This window comes from Cucurbita pepo, chromosome LG16, assembly GCF_002806865.2.
Source record: "Cucurbita pepo subsp. pepo cultivar mu-cu-16 chromosome LG16, ASM280686v2, whole genome shotgun sequence".
In the NCBI taxonomy this organism is placed as follows: domain Eukaryota; kingdom Viridiplantae; phylum Streptophyta; class Magnoliopsida; order Cucurbitales; family Cucurbitaceae; genus Cucurbita; species Cucurbita pepo.
This window is the reverse complement of record NC_036653.1, coordinates 6,088,526-6,110,274: the sequence shown is the minus strand read 5'-3', so window position 1 is coordinate 6,110,274 and position 21,749 is coordinate 6,088,526. Positions and strand designations below refer to the sequence as shown.

Here is a 21,749-nt window from a genome sequence, read left to right as displayed (position 1 = left end):
CGTCTTGGGCTGGCCCATTAAAGTACTGACAGAACCAGCACAAGTCTGAAACATAAAAAGGCCCATTGGGCTTCTCCACTGGACTTTAGTGGGCCCCACATGGGACAAGCTTCCTCATGGGCCTTCCACTTTTTTTTTCTTTTTTTTTTTCTTTTGTTGGTTATTATATATTTTTTGAATAATTACGTACGGATTTTATTGATTCCATTATTTGTGAAGTCGTTGAGGTTGAACAGTGAAGATGAAAAGGAGGATGGCTTAAAAGCTCCGACTGAACCAAATTCTGATATATCTTCACTGCCAATGAAGAAGAAGCCGGCGATCAATTCCATTTCTGAAACCCAAATTTCCATTGTCTTCCTCCTCTCTCTGTTACTCCAATCCATTTCTTCTTCTTCTTCGATTAGCTCTCCCCCTCCGCTTCCCATTCTTCCCATCCCCTCCGCTTCTCAGATCCAATGGCAACTCGGAAACATGGCCCTTTTCCTTCACTTTGGCCCCAACACCTTCACCGATTCCGAATGGGGAACTGGCCACGTTGACCCATCGGCCTTCAACCCCACCAATCTCGATGCTGCTCAATGGGTCCGAGTCGCCAAGGACGCTGGGTTTTCCCGTTTGATTCTAACTGCAAAGCACCATGATGGGTTCTGTTTGTGGCCGTCGGAGTATACAAATTACTCGGTACGGTCGAGCCCCTGGAGAGATGGGGAAGGAGATGTGGTTGGGGAACTGGCCAAGGCTGCCAAAGAAGCAGGACTTGGATTGGGACTCTATCTGTCGCCGTGGGATCGTCACGAGCCCTGTTATGGCAATACTCTGGAATATAATGAGTTCTATGTTGGCCAAATGACTGAATTGCTTACCAGGCACTGGTTCTTGGTTCCTTGTCGTTTAACAATTTGCTTGTTTCGCTAATTGAGTCAATTGGGTAATGTTTTGATGCTGATTTGATCTTTTAGGTATGGAGAGATCGAGGAGGTGTGGTTGGATGGTGCAAAGGGAAAGGATGAGAAGGACATGGAATATTTCTTCGATTCATGGTTTAGTTTAATTCATCAGCTCCAACCGGGCGCTGTCATTTTCTCCGACGCCGGTCCCGACTGCCGGTGGATTGGCGACGAAGCGGGTGTCGCCAAGCCTACTTGCTGGTCTCTTTTTAACTGCAGTGCTGCAAAGATCGGCGGCACCGATTCCCAGTGAGTTCACTTCTCAATTTTAATGGCTTCTCTATCTCTGCTTGCTGTTTATTCCAACCTCTATCGTATTCAGATACTCTGGAGAAGGTGACCCATTTGGCCACGATTGGGTTCCAGCTGAGTGTGATGTCTCAATAAGGCCTGGTTGGTTCTGGCATCCATCAGAAGTTCCAAAGTCAGCAAGAACACTTCTCGACATATATTACAAATCAGCCGGCAGAAACTGCCTCTTGCTGCTAAATGTACCTCCAAATTCCTCAGGTTTAATATCAGCTGAAGATATACAAGTGCTGCAAGAATTCACCAAGATCCGAGACTCCATTTTCTCCCACAATTTGGCAGAAAATGCTCTTGTAGATGCTAGCAGCACGCGAGGAAATGGCGAAGACGACCGCTTCATCCCCTCGAACGTCCTCAAAGAAGGTATCTACACTTACTGGGCTCCTGCTCAGAATCATCAACCCACTTGGTCTCTGTATCTGAACCTTCAAGAGTTCATATCTTTCAATGTGCTGCATATTCAAGAGCCGATTCACATGGGACAGAGGATTGTTGAGTTTCATTTTGATGTTCTGAATGATGAGGGTGTTTGGAGAACAGTGGTGAGAGGCTCCACAGTGGGTTACCGGAGAATACTGAAATTTCCAACCGTGGAATCTCAATTCTTGAGACTTGTTATTGAGAAATCAAGGGCTGATCCCCTCGTTTCTTATTTGGGGATTCATGTGGATAACTTCTCTCATTTGAGTAGTCATTTTGATAAGACATTGGGAGCAGGCATCAATGGCAGTGACATTCTTCGTCAGATTACCTTGAATAATTCTCAGATTTCTGCTGTATGATAATGCTCTTCTCATTCTAGCTCATACTTGTAATGATTTGAGTATGTACACACCTGCTTTTGCAAAGATTTGTGGCATTGAACTTAAAAATGAAGGAAAGCCGTCAACTATTTCATAAACAAACATTGTCACCAGCGCAAGGTATAATATTATTATGAATTTAACCTATTGGTTCAAGTATGAACACTGCAAAAGATATCTCCGAAAGAAAGGGTCAAGTAATTTTTACATCTTGCAGAAGCCGAGCAGCCATAGAGCCTATTCTTCTAGCTTCCCAGTCGCCCAGTTTCTGATCCTCGTGTTCCGAAACTGGCTCATCCGCCTTCTGGATTCCCGTTCCATCACAACTTACATCCTTTTCGTCGTTCTCCTGACTTGAACAAACTCTGTCAATTTCCTGATCGACATTGTCTTGAGTGTTCTCTGCGTTCTCTGCGTTCTCTGCTGCAGATTTCATCCCCATAATGTAAAGCTGAATGCTGGGATGCTGGTACTGGGAGTCCATCTGCAACAAACAGCAAGATAAATAATGTAACACGGTTTACGTATTTGGCCGAGGACTGGCAGGGTCATCTCTATTGTCAATGCTACAAAACTGTACAAGGATAAACATCTTAATCTATGGCCGTTTCAGAGATTCTAAAAATGTTGAAAGTAAATCGTACCTTTGATTTTGATACAGTTTTCACCTCGAAGTTCTTTTTCCACATCTCGAGCATTTGCTCATGAACATTTGTTGAACGAATCTCATACCCCAACTTCACATAACAAGTATGAATAAATGAGCAAAGAATAATATCCAATGTGAAAATGTGGATAAAAGTTAATATTTCATACCATAATTGTAGTTTTGGGACCTGATAATGCATGTATTGTCTTTAAAAGTGGTTCCAAGAGATGTTCTGCATAAACCTTCACGTTGAATGATAAAAATTACAACTTTTGTGGCCGCTTATTTGCTTTGTAAATCATATGAGAAAACCATGCTATTGAATAATGTACCATTGTATGCTTCAACCAGAAATAATCTTCATAAACTTACCACGTCAGTGCCAATAATAAAGTCAAAGGGTGGGCCTACAGCCTTGATATGATCTTCATTCCCCCAGTCTAATTCTGCTGCCCTAATTGAACCAAATGAATCTACAACGAACAAGTTTCTCTAATTAGAAAAACCTAAAAAAATTAAATTTGGTTAATTTAATTCTACAGCCTTTGATTTTTTACAAGGAAGTTTGTTTGATAATGCAATCAATTACAAATCCTATCATGCTTGTAATCAATTACAAATCCTATCATGCTTGTAATCAATTACAAATCCTATCAGCCCTAAAACAAGTTTCATAATGCAATCAATTACAAATCCTATCATGCTTGTAAAATTAAATTAAAGCCCTAAAACAAACTTCAAACAAACTGATTTTTTCTAACTGAATTGCCACCATTAGAATGTTAATGATTGTTACAAGGAAGTTTGTAATTTCTAATTTTTCAAAGCCTACCTGAGGGATTCATCTGTGCTAAGCTTGGTGTATTACGCTCGATATTTCTTGATAGTATAGGCAAAACCTCCTTTTGGTCTGTAGCAATTACATCACATCCAAGCAATGCCATGCCTACAAAGAGAAGTTCAAATTAAAATAGTTAGCCCTTAAACCACAAGGATTAGCAACTCAAAGGAATTGTTCCATATTAAACTTTACATCAAAGACTCACCAAACCCAGCTAGCCCACAACCAGCGCCAAGTTCGACAACACGCTTTCCCTTAAGTTTAGAAGGGCTAAATTTTCCTTTTCGACAATTCCTCTCCTGAAACATGAAAGAAGAACTTAAACATTGTTAAAGAACGATAATCTTCCTGTTCTAATTAAGATACATATCATGTGACCCATGAAAAAATAGATCTAACACAATAAGGGATGTGTCATGAAGGGTTACAGTAAACTACCTTCGATAAAATAGTTGTATTGAATGACATTTCACACTATATGTTCACAGATGAATGAGGAGTTGATAAAAATCTAATCGTTGCAGAAAGCACGCTCTAAATATGTTCCATTCGACTAGGCGCATCATATATTGTTAACAGAGTAACAAAATTGAAAACTTTTGTACAAACAACTAAATTTTCCCTTCGTAAGCAAGATGATACTGATAAATCCAAAGACTGTAAGAAAAAAACGGTGATTACCAGAAACTTGACGAACACCAGTGATGCATCCCACACTGTTGTTCCTAAATGTTTTGAATTGGGATCCTATAACACCGCAATGTAACATACTTCCACGGTCAGATATGTTATTACATATATTACAGTAGAACAAAAATTAGCAAGGACTACACAAATGTCTCTCTGAAATCTCAAGGGGTAAAGGATTCTACTGTGGATGAGTACTTATTACACAAATGAGCTTTATAGACATGTTCTTGAAGTACCATGGATATGATAGATTGCCAAGTGATAATGTCAAATCTGAAAGTATGTTCCGCATGAAAATTTAAAATAACGTTGCAGGCAATACCTGATAGAATCGCAATTCATGACCCAATACTTCCATGGTCATGGTAAATGTACTGGGAGAATTCAACCTGATAATACAAAATTGAATAATACATTAGGTGATAAGAATAAAAATTGACATGCATATCTTATTTTCAAGATATGAGCAGATGCTATAAATTACTTAAGATTATGGCTTCCAATACAAAATGATAAACAAATAGGAAAGCCAAAACTACTGTACCTGTCGGCCTCCATAGCAAGAACCTTTCCTCAGAACGTATTTGCTGCAATGCAGAATTCAAATTTCTTTTGTTTCGGCAGGGATTTAGATTGAGAGATACCTATGGAAATTACTTCATTACATAAATATAAAGTAGGTAACACCTGAACTGAACGAAAATGCTGAACTACTTCTAATGAGTTATTGCATAAACATACACAGTCTAGACAAAATAAAGTCGAGATTCATATTCCTAGAAGCAAATCCAATCGACTAAAACCCTTTTCCATAGATAGAAACCAGATTGAAAGCATCGGCGATTATCTATGAACTAATTTCTTCTTTCCGGAAGGGAAGAGACAAGATCACACACTCAACTCAAGTTCTAGTATGGAATAAAACGAAAATTGTGAAAGATGAATGCATATAAAATTAAGATTTTGACAGACAGCATAGAGTTTTGCCCAATCAAGAGAAGGAACGTACCAAATTGATGGAGCTTCTTAATTCGTTGTTTGAAGACTGACTCTCGAGTCCCGTGCATTCCAGGTCTCCTATATTCGTTGGGTTTTTCATCGCCTCTGTTCCCGGCGATGAAGCCACCATAGTATCCGTGGGCCGTTTGTTGACTACAGGCCCAGCCTGAGACTGGGCCGAACAATATGGCTTGAAAGATTATGGAAAACTTCAAGGCCCAATTGTAGGCCCAAAGTTAAATGAGATTTTGAGCTTTAAAATTTATTGAAAAACCTGCCCATATAGCGGCGGAGCGCCGCGTCTTTTCATTTTCCAGGAAGGGAGGCAACCTCCATCAGAGGAGTAATGGAAAACGATAAGCCAATAACAACAATGTGCGCAGTGATAGCCATGGATCACACCAGTTTCTGCTACAGGGTTTGTTCAATCTGTGAGAGGACACTCCCTAGTAACCCCCCTTTTTCTCTCTGCAAATTCTGCAACTTCAACGCCTTCAATCCCTGTTCCTCCTCCTCCAAGCGCGTCTTTCGTCTACTTGTGAGTACCTCCGTGTTTTTACTTGAGAATTTATTTTCAGAATGTGTGGGAACTTCATACGATGTTCTTGTCGTTGGAATTCCACTTGTAATTTGAGTGGGAAATGCCATTGGGTTTGAGCTTGTTCATTGCATTGCATTCTTTATATTGTAGCTCTGATTAGGGTTCCTATATTTCCATTGTTTTTTGGCAGATGTCAATTGCTACGGATAAGAAAGTACAAACTGTAATATGCTTTGATAGGGTTGCTAGGGTTCTGTTTGGTTGTTCTGCTGATGAGTTTTTCGACTTTGCCAAGCTTCATCCGTTTGCTGGTAAATTCCCTTTGTATTTGTGAGTTACTTCTCGTTGGTTTGCATGAGATTCTCTTTGAATGGACATAAACGATTTAGAACGAGAGGCATTTCATTAAACAACCTAGAGGCGGAGTCCTTAATGATCATCAGAAGTTGTCAGAAGATTACGTTACAAATACAATTTGTGGGAGAATTTTCGATTGTTTTCCATAAAATCTGGCTTAATCTTCGTTCATCCAAGCTGTTCTGTTTTCTAGTGATCTGATTGCTGGTGGAAGTTTCATTTCGTGATGCAGCTGAAGCTGTAAGTGAAATTCTGGAGGGAGAGATGTTTAGAATGACGATCTCTAAACCAAAGAATGGCAATGCACAACACTCGAGAGTTGTGCAACTTGTTCCTCTGAGTTCAGGATTTCAACCAGCAATTCTGAGATTGAGGGAATTGTATGGGTAAGAGAGGGCTGCTGTTAATTTTCCTCCCTTTGTCATTAGTTCTTCTTATTATGTGGGTTTCTACATGCTTTTCTTTTTCTTGAAGGACTATCTTCTCGGGTATGGGTGAATCTTTAGGCAGGCACATATATAGCTCCACAATCATTTAGCTAAGTTTACTTGTTTTTTATTAGTATAATTATTTTGAGTGTCACAAAGGTTGTGCGAAGAGTGCGTTATGACCCGTGGCCGCCTACCTGGTGGGGGCATTTTCTCCATTGTGGGTAAATGGGAAACATGACTCTATGAACCCAAGGAAAGGCTGCACAGCAGCAGTAGTTAAGGCGTTAAGACCAAAACTTATTGTACTGCTAGCAGTAATGCAAGTGAATGAATCTCATCCCCTATCAAGTTCTAGGGAGGGAGGGAAGGACGGGAGTTAAGGGAGTTGGTTCCTTGCGGGTAGAAATAAGATTTATTGAAGTGGTCTTGGGATTTCATATTTTAACGTGGAAACCATAATAACTTGATATAAAGTGGAAAGACTTAGAGTTGATGTGATCCCACATCGGTTGGAGAGGGGAACAAAATATTTTCTATAAGGGTGTAGAAACCTCTTCCTAGTAGACGCTTTAAAAACTTTGAAGGGATGCCTGAAAGGGAAAGCCCAAAGAGTACAATATCAGCTAGGGGTGAGCTTGGGCTGAGCTGCACCCTCACCATGGGCTTCTCATTTTAAGCATCCCAACAAGAAAAAGCATCTAATTCAAAGCTGTCCTAAACCAGTCCGAAAGGCCTTAAATTTTTTCTTTCCATCCAATCTCCATTCTCTCTGTCAGATGTTATTACATAATTGAGCTAAATGCATGGGTGAAATTGCCCCTTCAGCTTCTTCTGACTTTTGAGACGGTTTAACTTCAAAACTTACTAGATATTCCTCGAGTGCATACTGATGAAGCTGATGTTTTTTGAGTTCTATAAGCAATAAAGGTTGGGTTGAAATTACAAAAGTTACTTGAAAGAGAATTGAAATTCACCAGTCCGATGGATTTTTTTGTCTTGTTTTTGGCTGGCCAAGTTATGATTGCCTAGTGGCTCTATATATTTTTAGTGAATTGACTGCTTAATTTTGTTTGCAGGCTAACCAAGGTATCATCTGCTGTTGGTAATGGACAAAACATGCATAGCTCCAAAAAGCAAAAGAGATGTGATGTGGGCACCTCAAAAACTACCTAATCCTATCCCTTTCTTCAACTGTTTGTATTTTTGCTATCATTTAGACTTTGTTATTTGATATGATTTTTTGTGCAGTGGAGAGGATTTTAACTAGAAAGGAAGAATGAAGTAGATTCTATTTCTTTCCTTTGGGACATGACACATGACAAGATAGCTTTCTTGGGAATGGAACAGTTGGATCGTTGTTCAATAGTGTGATTGTAGCCGGGATAAGCAGGCATAAACTTCTATATAGCGCCCTAGAAGTACGACTTGCGTCAAATTTGTGAAAGAATACTTGCAACACACCAGCTGAACAAGACTATAAAAGGCAACTCCGGTAAGTATATATCAATCACCACTAAGGTATACTCATGTTTGATGCAAATTTAGGTTCGAAACTCTAGCATTATGAGAAGAAAGCGGTGTTCGAGTTATAGTTTTGATTGATGCATATCTCGTTCAAGATATAGGCATTTAGATGGATGGGGATTGAAAACGTCATTGAATTTCAAATATTTGGGCAAATTAAAGATGAAATGAGCTGAAAAGACGTCATAAAATGGAAAGGAAACCTGACAAGTTATTAAAAAAATCCACAGCCACATTTCAAACACTCTATGGTTTCTTCTAAGATATGAAACTGTCGGTAGATATCTTTTAGAAGACACAGTCCTCCTTTTGTGGCTTTCACCTTTTATTATTATTAATTTTTTTTAATAAAGACAAAAACTTCATTATCACTATAATATTCGGCTACAAAAACAAAATTTTAATAACATCTCGTTCACATTTCATAGTCTTCCTTGATTCTTATCCTTTTAGGCTCCATATCATAATAAATAGTTGTTTTGTAATTTTCAGAAGAATATATTTATCATTTCCTTTCCTTTTGCTGAGATGCATATTTATTTTGTCTTATTATTCTTTTTTGAAATTTTAATATTAAATTGTAACTCAAATAATAATTGTAGTTAGGATTTGTAGAGCTAGAAAAGTTTGACATGAAATGAACCAAAAAGATATATTGTCTATATCACTTAAAAAGTTGCGATCCACTCGATCTTCACATGAGATACTATGAAACTAATGTTTTCAACCCCATAATTGTTGCAATAAAACAGCTTAATAATAATACGTACCACCCAACGCAAGTTTAAAACGAAAATTAATTTAAACTACAAAAGATAAAAATAATTGGTATTAAGGTCTTCTAAGGCAGGACACTTCCTTTATTGCCAAACCCAGATGGGAGCCACACCAATCAAACGAGTGTGGAATATTCAAACNATTTTTTTTTTTTTTTTTTTTTTCTCGTCTTACATCGAAGTATGGCTTGTAGTGTCTAATCTTCTAGGACATGCGATGATTCCTATACCCTTCGACGCATTAATTTACCTATAAAAAAAATTGACAATGGGATATAGTCATAATTGAGATGGACATGTATAATTCATAAACCAAAGAAAAGTGCTTAAATTTAGGACTTTTATTTTTGTTGCCTACCTTAACCTCCCACATAATTGTTTATAAGGCTTTTTGTGCCAAAATTTGGGTCACTGATTTCAAATCTGAACAGTACTACACTAACAACTCAAACATGTGATAATATCAATATAGTTCAATTATCACCGTCAATATATTTTTACCATATTTTTACCAAGAGGATAAAAGTTATCTACCAATCACACAATTATTATTTTTTTTTTTAACAATTTATCTAAACAACATAATTTATAATTGTAATGTGTGTGATAAGATTTCACTTTAACCGAATCATTCTTGTCATCTTGTGATATCTAAGTGGTCGTTTCATGTTTTGCATTCTTATTGCTTACTTGTTTCCCGTTTTTGAGAAATATGAACGTTTTGTAACTATTCATATGTTTCAACAAAGAATTACTTATTTTTCGCTATTAAAAAGCAACAAGAAATTGAAATAATATACTAATACCTTCTTCTCGTTGAGTCTGATATTCAAATCGCCAAACATCTGTCAAAGAAAAAAAAGAGTAGAAATATTACTAAAGGATCTCAAAAGTATACTTTGGACAAGTAAAATTGTATTATTAACTATGATTGAATGAGAATATTTATGAGACAAACCAGTAAGAGTGACCAACCGTCTCACTTACAGTAGCTAAATGAGGATCTTTTAGTGATCCAATAATCCTTCAAAAACCCAGAAGCTGAAGAAATAAAAACTCACAAATCAACTCAGATGCATGATGGCCACAAGTTGCACAGGAAGAGCGTGAGATCCTACATTGGTTGGAAAGGAGAACGAAACATTCATTACAAGGGTGTGGAAACTTTTCCCTAGCGTTTTAAAAACCTTGAGGGAAAGTCCGAAAGGGAAAGTCCACAGAAGACAATATTTGCTAGCGAAGGGCTTGGGCGGTTACAAATGGTATTAGAGCCAAACACCAGGCGATGTGCTTGTGAGGAGGCTGAATCCCAAAGAGGGTAGACACGAGGCAATGTGCCACATCGATTGGAGAAGAGAACAAGTGCCAGCGAGAACGCTGGAACCCAAAGAGGGGTGGATTATGAGATCCCACGTCAGTTGGGGAGGAGAACAAAACATTTTTTTATAAAGGTGTGGAATAATGCAAAATCAATGCTCATAATAAATAAAAAAATAAATAAATAATAATAATAATGAAAGCCAGAAACCAATTCTAATTACCATCAATGGAGCCTCAAGTTGGGTCATTTTCTGTGACATCAATCATGGAGAGCAGCAGCCATAGCTTGCAAGCTTTACTCATTCTACAGACGAAAAGAAAGAAGATTTGGATAAGAAAAGATCAGACGGGACAGGTTTTTTGCCTTGTTGAATAGATGAGAAGATTATGCTCCTCCCATCTCATTCTCCAGATCTTACTTCAGCCCACAAATCTGTGTTAACTTGTTGTGTTATGTGGGGTCTGAAATGATCTAAAAAACTTCCCTATTTATTGCCAAATTCCCACCCCATTTCTCTTCAATACTCTCTGCCCCACCTCTGCCTATCATGCTATCATCAAATTATTGCTCTAAGTTCATGGCTGCTTCTCTTTTCCTCCTTGTTTTTGTTCTTGTGATGTCCTCTAGTAGTAGTAGTAGTACCACAGCTCAGGGTCCACCCTCCTCTGGCTACTACCTCACTTCCTCTCTTCAATCCAACAGCTTTACTCAGTATTTTGCAAACCTCTGGGGTCCTCAGCATCAAAGGTTTGATGACCAAGGCTCCTTAACCATTTGGCTCGACAGTACCTCAGGTCCACCGTTTATCTCCTACTTTCGAGAATAAAATCTATTCAAGTAGGCTGCCATAATGTAATTGACCCATAATAATCGTTGAACGTGCGAGAGAAAAATGATAAAAGCACCTCGAATTCATATAGTTGTGGCAGAAAGCTGAATAGTTTTTCACTATATCCACACTCTCTTACCCCATTTTGGTATTTTGGCTGATTTTTCTCTGTGCGTCATTTCGTCGAACAGGTAGCGGGTTTAAATCACTGCGCTCATACCGATCCGGTTACTTTGGTGTTGCTGTAAAACTCCAATCCGGCTACACTGCAGGAGTTCTCACATCATTCTACGTTAGTATCATAGTCGTTGATAATGATAATCACTCAATTCAAGTACTGGACTAACCGTGTTTTAACTTTATTCTGATTTAGCTTTCGAACAACCAATATTACCCCGGAAACCACGATGAAATCGACATCGAATTCCTGGGAACGACGCCAGGGAAACCGTATACACTGCAAACGAACGTGTTCATCAGAGGAAGTGGAGATGGAAACATTGTCGGAAGAGAAATGAGATTCCATCTCTGGTTTGACCCGACACAGGATTTCCACCATTACGCCATTCGGTGGTCTGCATCAGATATCATGTCCGTATAATTACAATAGAATACATGCTTTTGTTTTCCCGCCTAACCATTCGATTTACAGAGTTCTTCCATTTCCACAGATTTTTAGTAGACAACGTACCGATTCGAAGGTATACAAGAAGGAACGACGCCACTTTCCCAATAAGACCAATGTGGGTTTACGGTTCAATATGGGATGCTTCCTCGTGGGCGACAGAGAATGGGAAATACAAGGTGGATTATCACTACCAGCCGTTCGTAGCCAAGTACCGGGACTTCAAAATAAGCGGTTGCACGGCGGCGGCGGCGTCTTGCAGGCCAGACACCGGGGGATTGAGCCAAGAGCAATACAGAGCCATGGAGAGGGTGCAGAGGAATTACTTGGTGTATGATTACTGCAATGATCCAAAGAGAGACCACACGCAGATTCCTGAATGCTAAAACCCCACAAAGAAACCCAAGAAATTCTAAATTTTAAAAATATTATAATTAAAAAAAAAATTAAGAAAAAAATGATATTATTATTGTGGAAAATTAAAAAAAAAAAAAAATTAACAGGATTTCTTAAGAATGTTTATATAATAGTAAATATAATGGTCACAATATTGGCGGTGTGTTATGGGTGTAACAGCTTCAAAGGTTTTTTTTTTTTTTTTTTTTTTTTTCAATTGATTTCAATGAATAAATGCGTTTTTTTTATTTTAATATTATGGCCCTTTCTTTCTTTCTTTTATATATTTGCATTTAATGTAGATAAACTATAGTTTATATTTAAATTATAGAAATGAAAGCTTATGATTATTTCAATATTATAAATTAAAACATTAATAATTAGCATATATATATAGAGAGAGGAAGAAAAATGTTATAGAATAAGAAATTAAAACTAATTCTAAATAAATAAATAAATAAGATAAGAGATAGATTTTGAAATAGAGTTTTGAAAATAAAATTTGAGATATTGAAATTTGTGTTATATGTGATGCAAGCAAAAAGTCAACAACAACTGCTTACAGCATATAACTATCAGGTAGTGAGAAGTTGACAACTAGTCATATCTCCCTATACTACATTTTGGGGCTAATTATTTTGGTGAACGGTCATACCCCCGTGCTGACCCAATATGAAATAGTAAAGAACTATCTAGGATGAAAGTATGTAAAAGGGGTTTGGAACAGGCATGCAATCATGGACAATACGTCCTAGACAAGCAAGACTGAGATATCTATCATGCGGCCATTGACAACACGTCTTGGACATGCATGACCGTGACATCCTCCCCACTCAATTGGTTGACGTCCTAATTGATTACATATTCGATTTTTTAATAGTTGATTACATATAATAATTATGATTAATCTCCTAATTGACTAATATTAAGAATTAGAATCCCAAGCGTTATGATTTATCATGGGATTGACAAGAAATTGGGTTCCAAGTGGTTTGTTGGGAAGTTGCCATTTTGTCAAGTAATTAACAAATAAAAACAAAGTCATAAAAAAAAAAAAAAAAAAAAAAAAAATATCAGAATTAATGTCCAAAATATGGTTCCATTTTTCAAAATAATTCCTTCTTATTGGCTCCACATATTTAAGTGATGTCTACTCATCTTATCGTTAATTCCCCCACATTTAATGCCAATTAATTTGCCATACTTTTCAAAATATATTAATAAATTTTAAAATCCCCACAACATTAAACAAATCCGACCTTAGCTCAGTTGGTAGAGCGGAGGACTGTAGTGGGGAATCCAACAGTATAATCCTTAGGTCGCTGGTTCGAATCCGGCAGGTCGGAATTTTTCATTTCTATTTTATACTTTTTCCCTCCCTCCCACCCATCAAAGCATAGAAAAAGCCCAGCCCAATGCCACACAAACACAACCAATAACCCAAGTTTTCAAGAGTCCGTGAACTGACCACGACTGACACCGCCCACTAACACTCCGACAATGACACCGTTGTGTAATTCAAAGCTCTGACACTCCTCGGCTGTCTCTCTTTTAAATATCCACCACCACCCTCCCTCTCCCTCCTTTATTTATTGCATTTTCCACCTTTTTCCACCCTTTTTCCTTTAAAATAATAAATAAACAAATAAAAAATTATATTATTTTTTTGTATAAAATCAAAAAAGTTATTTGTTTGCATTATTTCGGTATTTTACAAAGACGCGCCCATCCTTGTTTTATTGGGCTTCCATTAATATTTTCACGAGGGGAAGAAGAGAATCCCTGCCATTATATTTGCTTGATTACCCTAACCAATCCTATGCCGCCACGTTGATTCTCACCTCTCTTCCTGATTGGATGGATATTACACCAGCTGGGTTCGAACCCCACAATAAACAATAAAATACACTATTCATCACTCGTCTGCCAGTTTCATACTATCTCCAGCTGTCTTCCACCTTCATTATGCTCAACTACATCCACGTAGGAACCATGGTCTTCTTTAGTGGGGACCACTAATTGATTACGTGGCGTTATATTATTGGTTCGAAATCCTTGATCGTCTATATGACCTATCCAGCTTGTCCGAAAGGGCACGAAGCACCTGCCAAGTGGCGTCGCCTTCTTGTACCTGTTTATGGAACAGCAGGGCCCGCCGATTCCTTGGGTCCCACAAGTTCTTTTGGATAGTAGTAAGGTTGGAAGCTGCCACGTGTTCGAGAATCGTCCCCAATTTACCGATATCCTTCTCTGCCACGGTTATGGATATCTCCGGCCAATTCACCGCCGAAGGAAATGGCAACCGGATACCATCTGCTATTATTACCGGCACGCAGCCCAAGGCTACGGACTCAACCAGCCTGGGACTCCATGGGGCCCACCCCAATGGGCATAAACAAAAAACCGACCGTACGATCTCTGACTGGTAACCGGCAAATCTGTGCCTCTGCAGGTAAAATCTCCGGTCGGTGTTGAATTTTCGCCAAATCATCGTCCGCACCTTCCTAAAACCCAATACCCATAAACACCCACATGAGATAACTAGAAATTAACCTCGGGAAATGTGTTTAATCAAGGATAAAGGTGAAAATTATTTACTTGCTGTAAAATCGTCCGCTGACATTTTTTGGATTCACCTCCATTTTACCTCTGAAGAACGCGAAAATGTCTCTCCGGCCAGTTACCGGTGACTTCTTAAGAGTGTCCTGTACGGAATCCGGCGAAATGTACGGCGGAATGACGATATGTTCAACATCTTGACATGGGTGTTTGTAGTTTACGCCAAATGTCTGTAATATAATCGAGTTCTTCAAGAACAATGGTACTCCATCAGCTATGGCTACATCCTCCTGAAAACAAATCGTTAAAATTAAAAGAATGTGGAAATAAATTTCATTTTCTTGATATGGGTTTGCTTAATTCCTTACCATAGTATGGAAACAAGAGGCGAAATCATGTGATGCAACAAAAACATGGTCGGAGCCATTGGTACGATTCCAAAAGGGATAATGGGAGGAAATGAGGGCTACGGCGGAGGCAATGAGCGAACGGGCATGACCAATGGCGGGGAAGCCATTAATGGTGCTGAAGTTACAAGAAACATAAACAGGGACGAAGAAGAAATCCGCTTCAAGTGGATCAAATGTCCGGTAATCACTGTTCAACAGGGCTCTATGAATGGCTACCTCCGAAGCAAACAAGTGGTTCGAACACCGCTCATTTGAAAGCCACTCCACATTGTATTTCGGCGGCAAATCGTACACGAAAACCCTCATCTCTTTCAATTGGCCATTGGAGGACTCGACGAGGGCTCGAGAAACATGGGTTTTGGTCATCGGAGCAGCGGTTCCATGGGACTTATGGCTATGGCTATGGCTATGGCTAATGTAATAAGAAGTAAAAAAGTAAATCGACAGAGAAACCCAGAGAACCCATTTGTAATATCTAATGAAGAAGCTCTTTTCTTGAGCTCTGCCATTTTTGTGATGAGAGAGCTTCATTTTGACATAGAACCCCCGCCGCCTAGGGAATGCTTTAGATTCCGCCATTTCATTTAATATCAACGCCCAACGATTCTAGTTGGGGCGGAGCTTTCAGTTTCTGGTCTGCGGTGAAGTAGAAGCAAAGGAAGAAGGGTTAGGTGGGGTTTCGTTTTTGGATAACAAAAGAACAACGGCGCCGGCGACGACGACGGCGACGGCGGCGAGGGAAAGAGAAAATTAAGATTCTTTTGTCTGTCTGAAGCAGAGTAGAAATCGCCGGAGACGACGGGTCCACTGTTTTCTAAGATTTTAATGACATAAAGACGGAAATACCCTCGTGAACTTCGTTATAAGCTTGCCTGGAGGGTGTACTTTTTAGTCAAAATGCAAGGGTTTTGTTATAATCCAATAAGCAGATCTTGGACATGCATTTAATCAATAAAGCTCATTTTAGGTCCGCTTTTCCCGAGAAACAAACAGCTTTGTTCAGTTTAATTTAACAATTATTTATTTATTTATTTATTTATTTTCCATTTGAATCGAAGAAATTAAAAAAATAATAAAAGGGCCAATAAAACGTACGCCCGCGATGAAAAGGTTCAATATGAAACAAAATAATTGTAATTTAAAATTCCAATAAAGTAAGCTCGAGCCCACCACCCGTAGATATGGAATCTCACAATCCCCATTTGAGGACTAACATTCTCGCTGACACATCATTCATGATCTATCTCTGGTACCATTTATAACAGTTTAAGTACAATGTTAATAGATATTGTCCACTTTAGAGCGTTACGTATCACTGTTAGTCTTACAGTTTTAAAACGCTTATTATTATTATTTTAATTTAATGTATGAATAGAAATGTGTGGGTAGATTGAATGTGATCATTCCTAATTTGATTGTTTTGCAATCGAAGTCACGTGCACGGCAAGGCAAAGCTGCAAGAAATCACATGCTCACCCTTTCATATTCCACCACCTTCCTCTTTCTCTCTCTCTTAAATTTTTCCCATTTTATTTCGAGTCATGGTAAAAAAATAAAAAGTAAAAATAAATTAACCCCTTTTGGTTTTGGATGAAATAGTCCTTTTCAAAAAGACAGTATTGTTTTTTTTTAACCTTTTAACTGAGTTTTAAAGTTACTTTTTATAAACAATTATGCTGAGTTGGATTTTAGAACTAAAGATTTAAAATAAAATTAAAAAAGAAAAAAATCTCGATAATTATTTATTATATTAGATGAATAGCCAAATATTCATTAATTTCGATTAAAACCCAATTAAAAATCAATAATAATTCTGAATTAAAAAAGAAACAAAGTCGCCTTTATTTTTGCACCAAACTCAAATTTAATTCATGCCTAATTCCACTCTAATATATTAGTTTGAGTGGGTCCCACAATCCACGTGTCTTAATTAATTTCTAATAACACCAAATTTATTTCCCTTCCATATTTTTAATAAATATTATTCGACCACAAATCAACGATCATTTTCGTCATAATTAATTCCCCAAAACGACGTCGTACTGATAAGTTGCATTTAAGATTAAGAAAATCAATGTGAAATTATTTTTTTTCATTATTTTCATACATAAATAAAAATATAGATGGTTCATTAAGAAATGGTCAATTATTGAACAGGAAACCAATTATATATAAAGGGTACTCGTAAGGGACTATTAATAAAAATAAATAATAAAAATGTTATGAATTACGACTCTCCACAACGGTACGATAAGCTCTCATGACTTTGCTTTGAGCCTAAGCTTTTATGGTTTTGCTTTGAGTTTACCCAAAAAAAACTTCATATCAATGGAGATAGTATTCCTCACTTATAAACCCATGATCTTCCACTAAATTAACCAACGTGAGACTCACTCCCAATAATTCTCAACAAAAATTGGACACGTTAAATAGTCTACGACAATACGACAAGGTAATATAAATGACGTGCATTTAAATATATGCGGGTATAAGTCAATAATATGAGGACCATAGGGAAAGATTATGGGGTTGCCATACCCTACAAATTTGAAAGAAAACAGAAAAAGGGACAGACTTTGAGGTCCAGTTGTTCTGTTTTGTCAAGGATTCTAAAACAAAAAAGACGAACTGTCCCTTAAGAAAAACAAAATGTAGGACCTGCCCTCCCCAAGCTAAGAACAATTCTAACTGAAATGAGAAAGGGATAAAAGAAAAAAGGGACCCTTACAATGGAGGGCATATGAGATGAACTGGAAAGTTTCGAACATTTTTGAGGCACCGACCCTACAATATACAATCGTGAGCTGTCCAAGCACATGGACGTTAGAATGAGAGATCGTGTTTAGGTCTTAAGGGCCCGAGATTTGGCTAACCATGTTGAGCATAACTCTTTTGCGTAAAAGATTCACATTTTTAGCAACACCAACTGTTTTGCTCATCATTGCTTGTAATAGAATAATGAATAAATTTTAATAATAATTTTAAAATTAAATAGGGGAGAGTTAGAAAATATAACACCATATTTTCATAGTGGTTGGTTAAATTCGACCTACTCACTATATAAGCGCCCCTTCAGAATTTGAATTTGAATAAGTCTATGAGTCAGTGATATATTTAAAAAATGAATCTACAATCTAAATATCGATGTCAATTATTATTAAACTATGTGTAGATTGACAATACAAATTATTCTTAATTTCAGATCTACCTCAATCTATACCTGTCGATATCTATATATATCTATATATATATATATTTTTTTTTTGAAGGACGAGACAAAAGCGGGGGTAGTGTTGGAAATTTGAAGCCACGAACCTTCTGTACTAAAGGATTAATGGTAGCAAAGAGAAGACAATTAAGATCATGGATGATTTTGCGTGTTCATGACACCCAAAAAAAAGCTTGGGTTTAGGGTTTAATTTAATTACAATACTAATCTACATTTTATTTTATGGGATTATTCTTTTAAAAAGAAGGGAAAAAGAAAAGAAATAGACGCGTAAAGGCTAAGAAGGGTACAACAAACTTAAAGAAGCATGAAACCGATCATTAATGGCTTTATGGTAATCCTGCATCATACACGTGGCAGATTTATATAATTTCAAAAATTAGAAAATATATTAAAAAAAGAAATTGGGAATTACCGAGCTCGGCCCATTTGAACGTGATCTGTTTCATAAAGCCCAAAATGCTAATTACACGGCCCATTTGAACGGCCCAAACTAAAGCCCACAATATAATTGGGCTCGGGTTGAACGGCCCAGGTAAGCGAAAGAGTCCGGAGTTGAGCCCAGCTTTAGCACATTGCATCAATGAAACCGTGTGGGGTCCATTTTGAATAGGTGGAAATGAAAGGGATGTTAGTGAATGGAGCCCACGCGGTTGCAATAAAGTTCGGCATCTCTATGATGGTCTTAGGGTTCCAAGCGGCTCAACTTTAAGACCCCTTCCGACCCCACCACTCTTGGACTTTCCAGCCTAACTTTCCCACCATTCCAGTAGATATTGTCTTCTTTAAGCTTTTTATTATGAGTTTTCGATATTAAAATACGTCTGTTAAGAGATGTTTCCATACTCATGTAAAGAATGTTCTCCTCCTCAACCGACACTAACACATAAATATTTAAGATAGTCGGAAATAAGGATTAATATTGATTCTTTTATTTTTGCTTTTAAAAGGGGGTTTCAACATTCAACAATCCCGAAAGACTCATAAATTCCTTCTTTAGTAGTTTGGATTCACATTCGGGGTCCTTTTTTTTTAAATATATTTAATAAATAATATTGTAAAGAAATTAAAATGGGATGAAATTATGTCTCATCTTTGGGCATTGTTTTAATTTAATTGGTACTAAATTATGGTTAATAGGTACCATAATTAATGATTATGTTGGAAAATCCCATCACTTGTAAACCAAGCCAACGCTTCTTTTTTTTAAAAAAAATTAATTATTAAATTTATGGATATAATAATAATAATTTAATGGAATATTCGAAGATCTTATTTTTTTTCAAACTAAAGATTGTTTGATAACAACTCAACTAAAAATATTTAAAATAATAATAATATTAATAAAATTATTCAACTATGTTGATTGTCGTGTAATAAAAAGACAAAAAAAAATTGAAAAATAGAGAAATAATATGGAAATAATTGAATAATTAAGAAATCAAATTTAAATTTGATGCTTGAATTAGGCAATTGGTAGGGGTTTGCTAGATAGCATAGTGTTGGTTATTAACACATCAAGATAATTACGTTTCTTGATGGGACATAAAGTTGAGGAATCATATATTTTCCATTTTTCACTATTTTTTTTTATTTTTTATTTTAAAAAAAAAACTCGGAATTGAGTACAACTCATGCTCGGTGAGATGACTTTTCTATTACAATCTCTATTTCGAATCTTTCATTCAAAAATTTTGAATACGTATAATCGAAAATATTATATATATATATATATATATATGTATATATATATAATTATAATTATAATATTCTACTTTATTTATTTATTATTCTCGCGATAATATATATTTTAAATATTTTTTTTAAATAATATATAGATTTAAACATAAGAATTAAATTAAATCTAGAGATAATAATCAAGGGTCCCACTTTAATAAACAAAATTATCATTACCGATCTTTTACATGTTTGGTTTATGATGTCTTCGTATCGTAACTATAATTTAAAATTTTGGTAGTTTAATAATGCAACTATATATTTCTTAATTATTATCTTTTAAAAATAACCAATAATGAAAATCTTTAATTATATATATATTAATTTGAACTTAATTCTCAAGGTTTGACTTCCCACTTATGTGTTAAGCTAAGAAAAATAAATATCAAACTAAAACAATAGTTTAGTTTTCTTAAACGATACGAGTCTAAAACAAGATTGTTGAAGTTAATTTTTTTTAGTTTCGTAGTATGTGAGCTCGCAGCTCGCCCCAAACCCTACTCAACTTTTCAGGCCATCTTTAGTTTATGGGCAAATCCCATTCTCTCGGTTATTCAATAGGGCTCTCTTTAGGGATATGCTTCGGCTACTATAAAGATAGGAGGATTTAGGATTTAGGATTCAAGATTCAGGCTTCTTATGTCTCTCGAGAGAAATATATATATATTAACTAGTTGAACTATGTTAAAAAGACGTTAAATTAGTCAAAAGGGAGCGGGACGGTTTCTGACAGTGTAGACTTTTAAGTAGTTAATTGTAAGAGGTTTGTTGGTGGGAAAGTTTGGCTACCAGCTTCTTTCTCTGACCACTCAAAGTTGCTCTCTTCTTGACTCTTTCTTTCTCGATAAAAGCATATATTATACTGCCATTGACAACGAAAGCCCTAACCTCTCTCTCAATCTTCACTCACTATCCCCATTGCACATGCTATTGCTACGTTTTCCCTAACTCACAAATGGGTGCATCAAATATTATTTTAATTTCTAATTCAACTACGTTCATGATTGCAAATTCGAGTATAATTTAGTAGATAAAGATAGAAGTGTATATGGGTTGAGTTGTGTCGAAAAAATCGTCGAACTAATTTGAAATTTTGAATTGATGGGTGATTAGAGAAACTTGATTGAAGTTCATAATCCAATTCAATCCTCAAAATGCATCACTATCAACGGTTATAAATGTCAAACATTCTTAATTTTCGTAATAATACAAATTGACTCAAATTATCTATTTTTCAAAAATTCAACACAACCCATACCGAAAAGATATCTAGTCCAACTCAATTTTTATGGGGTGGGTTGAATAGTCCAATTGATCAGATTCTTAGATCATTTGAATATCTCTAAATAAAAATAACAGTCGAAGCTATCAATCACGGGTTGAATTGAATATATTTTTTACATTGATTTGACACTAAATTTTATTTTAAATTTTATTGTGGATGGGTAAGTAAGAGGTGAGAGGGAAAGAGAAATAAATTAGGTTAAATGAGACAAAGGAATGGGTGTGCATGGAAGACCGCTGATTTAATGAATTATTCAAAAGGAAAGAAAATTTAAATTTTAAGACCAAATAAAAACAAAAATTCTCTTCAAATTTCAAGAAAATGTTAAACAATCCTTACCTAATTACCTTTCATTTGTTTATTTTATTTAATGCGACTTCCTTTTGTTGTGCGCATTCATAACCATAGCGCATTCATAACCATAAATTTACAGACTAAATTTATAATTTAACTTTGATACTTTTTACGCCAAATTCACGACAGGGAGA

The 21,749-nt window shown here is 36.5% G+C and overlaps 5 protein-coding genes, 1 long non-coding RNA gene and 1 other non-coding gene across 13 annotated transcripts; 4 read left to right on the top strand and 3 right to left on the bottom strand.

Moving 5' to 3' along the window:
* The first annotated feature begins 191 nt into the window (after nucleotides 1-191).
* LOC111777444 (alpha-L-fucosidase 1) lies at nucleotides 192-2,160 on the top strand. Its single transcript, XM_023657055.1, has 3 exons — nucleotides 192-869; nucleotides 963-1,199; nucleotides 1,273-2,160. The coding sequence occupies exons 1-3, from the start codon at nucleotides 304-306 to the stop codon at nucleotides 2,039-2,041; spliced, it is 1,572 nt and encodes a 523-aa protein (XP_023512823.1). The 5' UTR covers nucleotides 192-303; the 3' UTR covers nucleotides 2,042-2,160.
* Nucleotides 2,132-5,322, bottom strand: LOC111777445 (protein N-lysine methyltransferase METTL21A). 3 transcript variants are annotated; one of them, XM_023657056.1, is made up of 10 exons: nucleotides 5,252-5,322; nucleotides 4,787-4,886; nucleotides 4,565-4,631; nucleotides 4,234-4,299; nucleotides 3,758-3,851; nucleotides 3,544-3,657; nucleotides 3,084-3,184; nucleotides 2,879-2,953; nucleotides 2,707-2,799; nucleotides 2,132-2,546 (listed from the first exon to the last, which is right to left on the bottom strand). In XM_023657056.1, the coding sequence occupies exons 2-10, from the start codon at nucleotides 4,798-4,800 to the stop codon at nucleotides 2,256-2,258; spliced, it is 915 nt and encodes a 304-aa protein (XP_023512824.1). In that variant the 5' UTR covers nucleotides 4,801-4,886; nucleotides 5,252-5,322; the 3' UTR covers nucleotides 2,132-2,255. The 3 variants fall into 3 exon arrangements, with proteins under 3 accessions (XP_023512824.1, XP_023512825.1, XP_023512826.1); XM_023657057.1 differs by having other exon boundaries at nucleotides 5,215-5,307; XM_023657058.1 differs by lacking the exon at nucleotides 5,252-5,322 and adding an exon at nucleotides 4,984-5,205.
* Nucleotides 5,323-5,533: 211 nt separating this feature from the next.
* On the top strand, nucleotides 5,534-8,317 carry LOC111777484. 4 transcript variants are annotated; one of them, XM_023657110.1, is made up of 5 exons: nucleotides 5,541-5,779; nucleotides 5,973-6,093; nucleotides 6,354-6,525; nucleotides 7,647-7,719; nucleotides 7,819-8,317. In XM_023657110.1, exons 1-5 carry the CDS (start codon nucleotides 5,588-5,590, stop codon nucleotides 7,831-7,833), a joined length of 573 nt encoding a protein of 190 aa, XP_023512878.1. In that variant the 5' UTR covers nucleotides 5,541-5,587; the 3' UTR covers nucleotides 7,834-8,317. The 4 variants fall into 4 exon arrangements, with proteins under 4 accessions (XP_023512879.1, XP_023512878.1, XP_023512877.1 ...); XM_023657109.1 differs by having other exon boundaries at nucleotides 7,647-7,763; nucleotides 7,886-8,317; XM_023657111.1 differs by having other exon boundaries at nucleotides 5,534-5,779; nucleotides 6,372-6,525; nucleotides 7,647-8,317.
* A 721-nt stretch (nucleotides 8,318-9,038) lies between these two features.
* On the bottom strand, nucleotides 9,039-11,786 carry LOC111776974. 2 transcript variants are annotated; one of them, XR_002812326.1, is made up of 6 exons: nucleotides 11,712-11,786; nucleotides 11,368-11,477; nucleotides 11,160-11,286; nucleotides 10,412-10,494; nucleotides 9,677-9,715; nucleotides 9,039-9,120 (listed from the first exon to the last, which is right to left on the bottom strand). It is a non-coding gene; the product is annotated as an uncharacterized LOC111776974 (long non-coding RNA). The 2 variants fall into 2 exon arrangements; XR_002812327.1 differs by lacking the exon at nucleotides 11,712-11,786 and adding an exon at nucleotides 9,858-9,911 and having other exon boundaries at nucleotides 11,368-11,459.
* LOC111776973 (xyloglucan endotransglucosylase/hydrolase protein 31-like) lies at nucleotides 10,417-12,222 on the top strand. Its single transcript, XM_023656404.1, has 4 exons — nucleotides 10,417-10,985; nucleotides 11,212-11,312; nucleotides 11,394-11,611; nucleotides 11,692-12,222. Exons 1-4 carry the CDS (start codon nucleotides 10,739-10,741, stop codon nucleotides 12,029-12,031), a joined length of 906 nt encoding a protein of 301 aa, XP_023512172.1. The 5' UTR covers nucleotides 10,417-10,738; the 3' UTR covers nucleotides 12,032-12,222.
* Nucleotides 12,223-13,295: 1,073 nt separating this feature from the next.
* TRNAY-GUA lies at nucleotides 13,296-13,387 on the top strand. The gene is given in 2 exon segments: nucleotides 13,296-13,332; nucleotides 13,352-13,387. It is a non-coding gene; the product is annotated as a tRNA-Tyr (tRNA).
* A 315-nt stretch (nucleotides 13,388-13,702) lies between these two features.
* On the bottom strand, nucleotides 13,703-15,897 carry LOC111776713 (probable glucuronoxylan glucuronosyltransferase IRX7). The gene is made up of 3 exons (XM_023656034.1): nucleotides 14,969-15,897; nucleotides 14,640-14,890; nucleotides 13,703-14,545 (listed from the first exon to the last, which is right to left on the bottom strand). The coding sequence occupies exons 1-3, from the start codon at nucleotides 15,587-15,589 to the stop codon at nucleotides 14,080-14,082; spliced, it is 1,338 nt and encodes a 445-aa protein (XP_023511802.1). The 5' UTR covers nucleotides 15,590-15,897; the 3' UTR covers nucleotides 13,703-14,079.
* Between the last annotated feature and the right edge of the window lie 5,852 nt (nucleotides 15,898-21,749).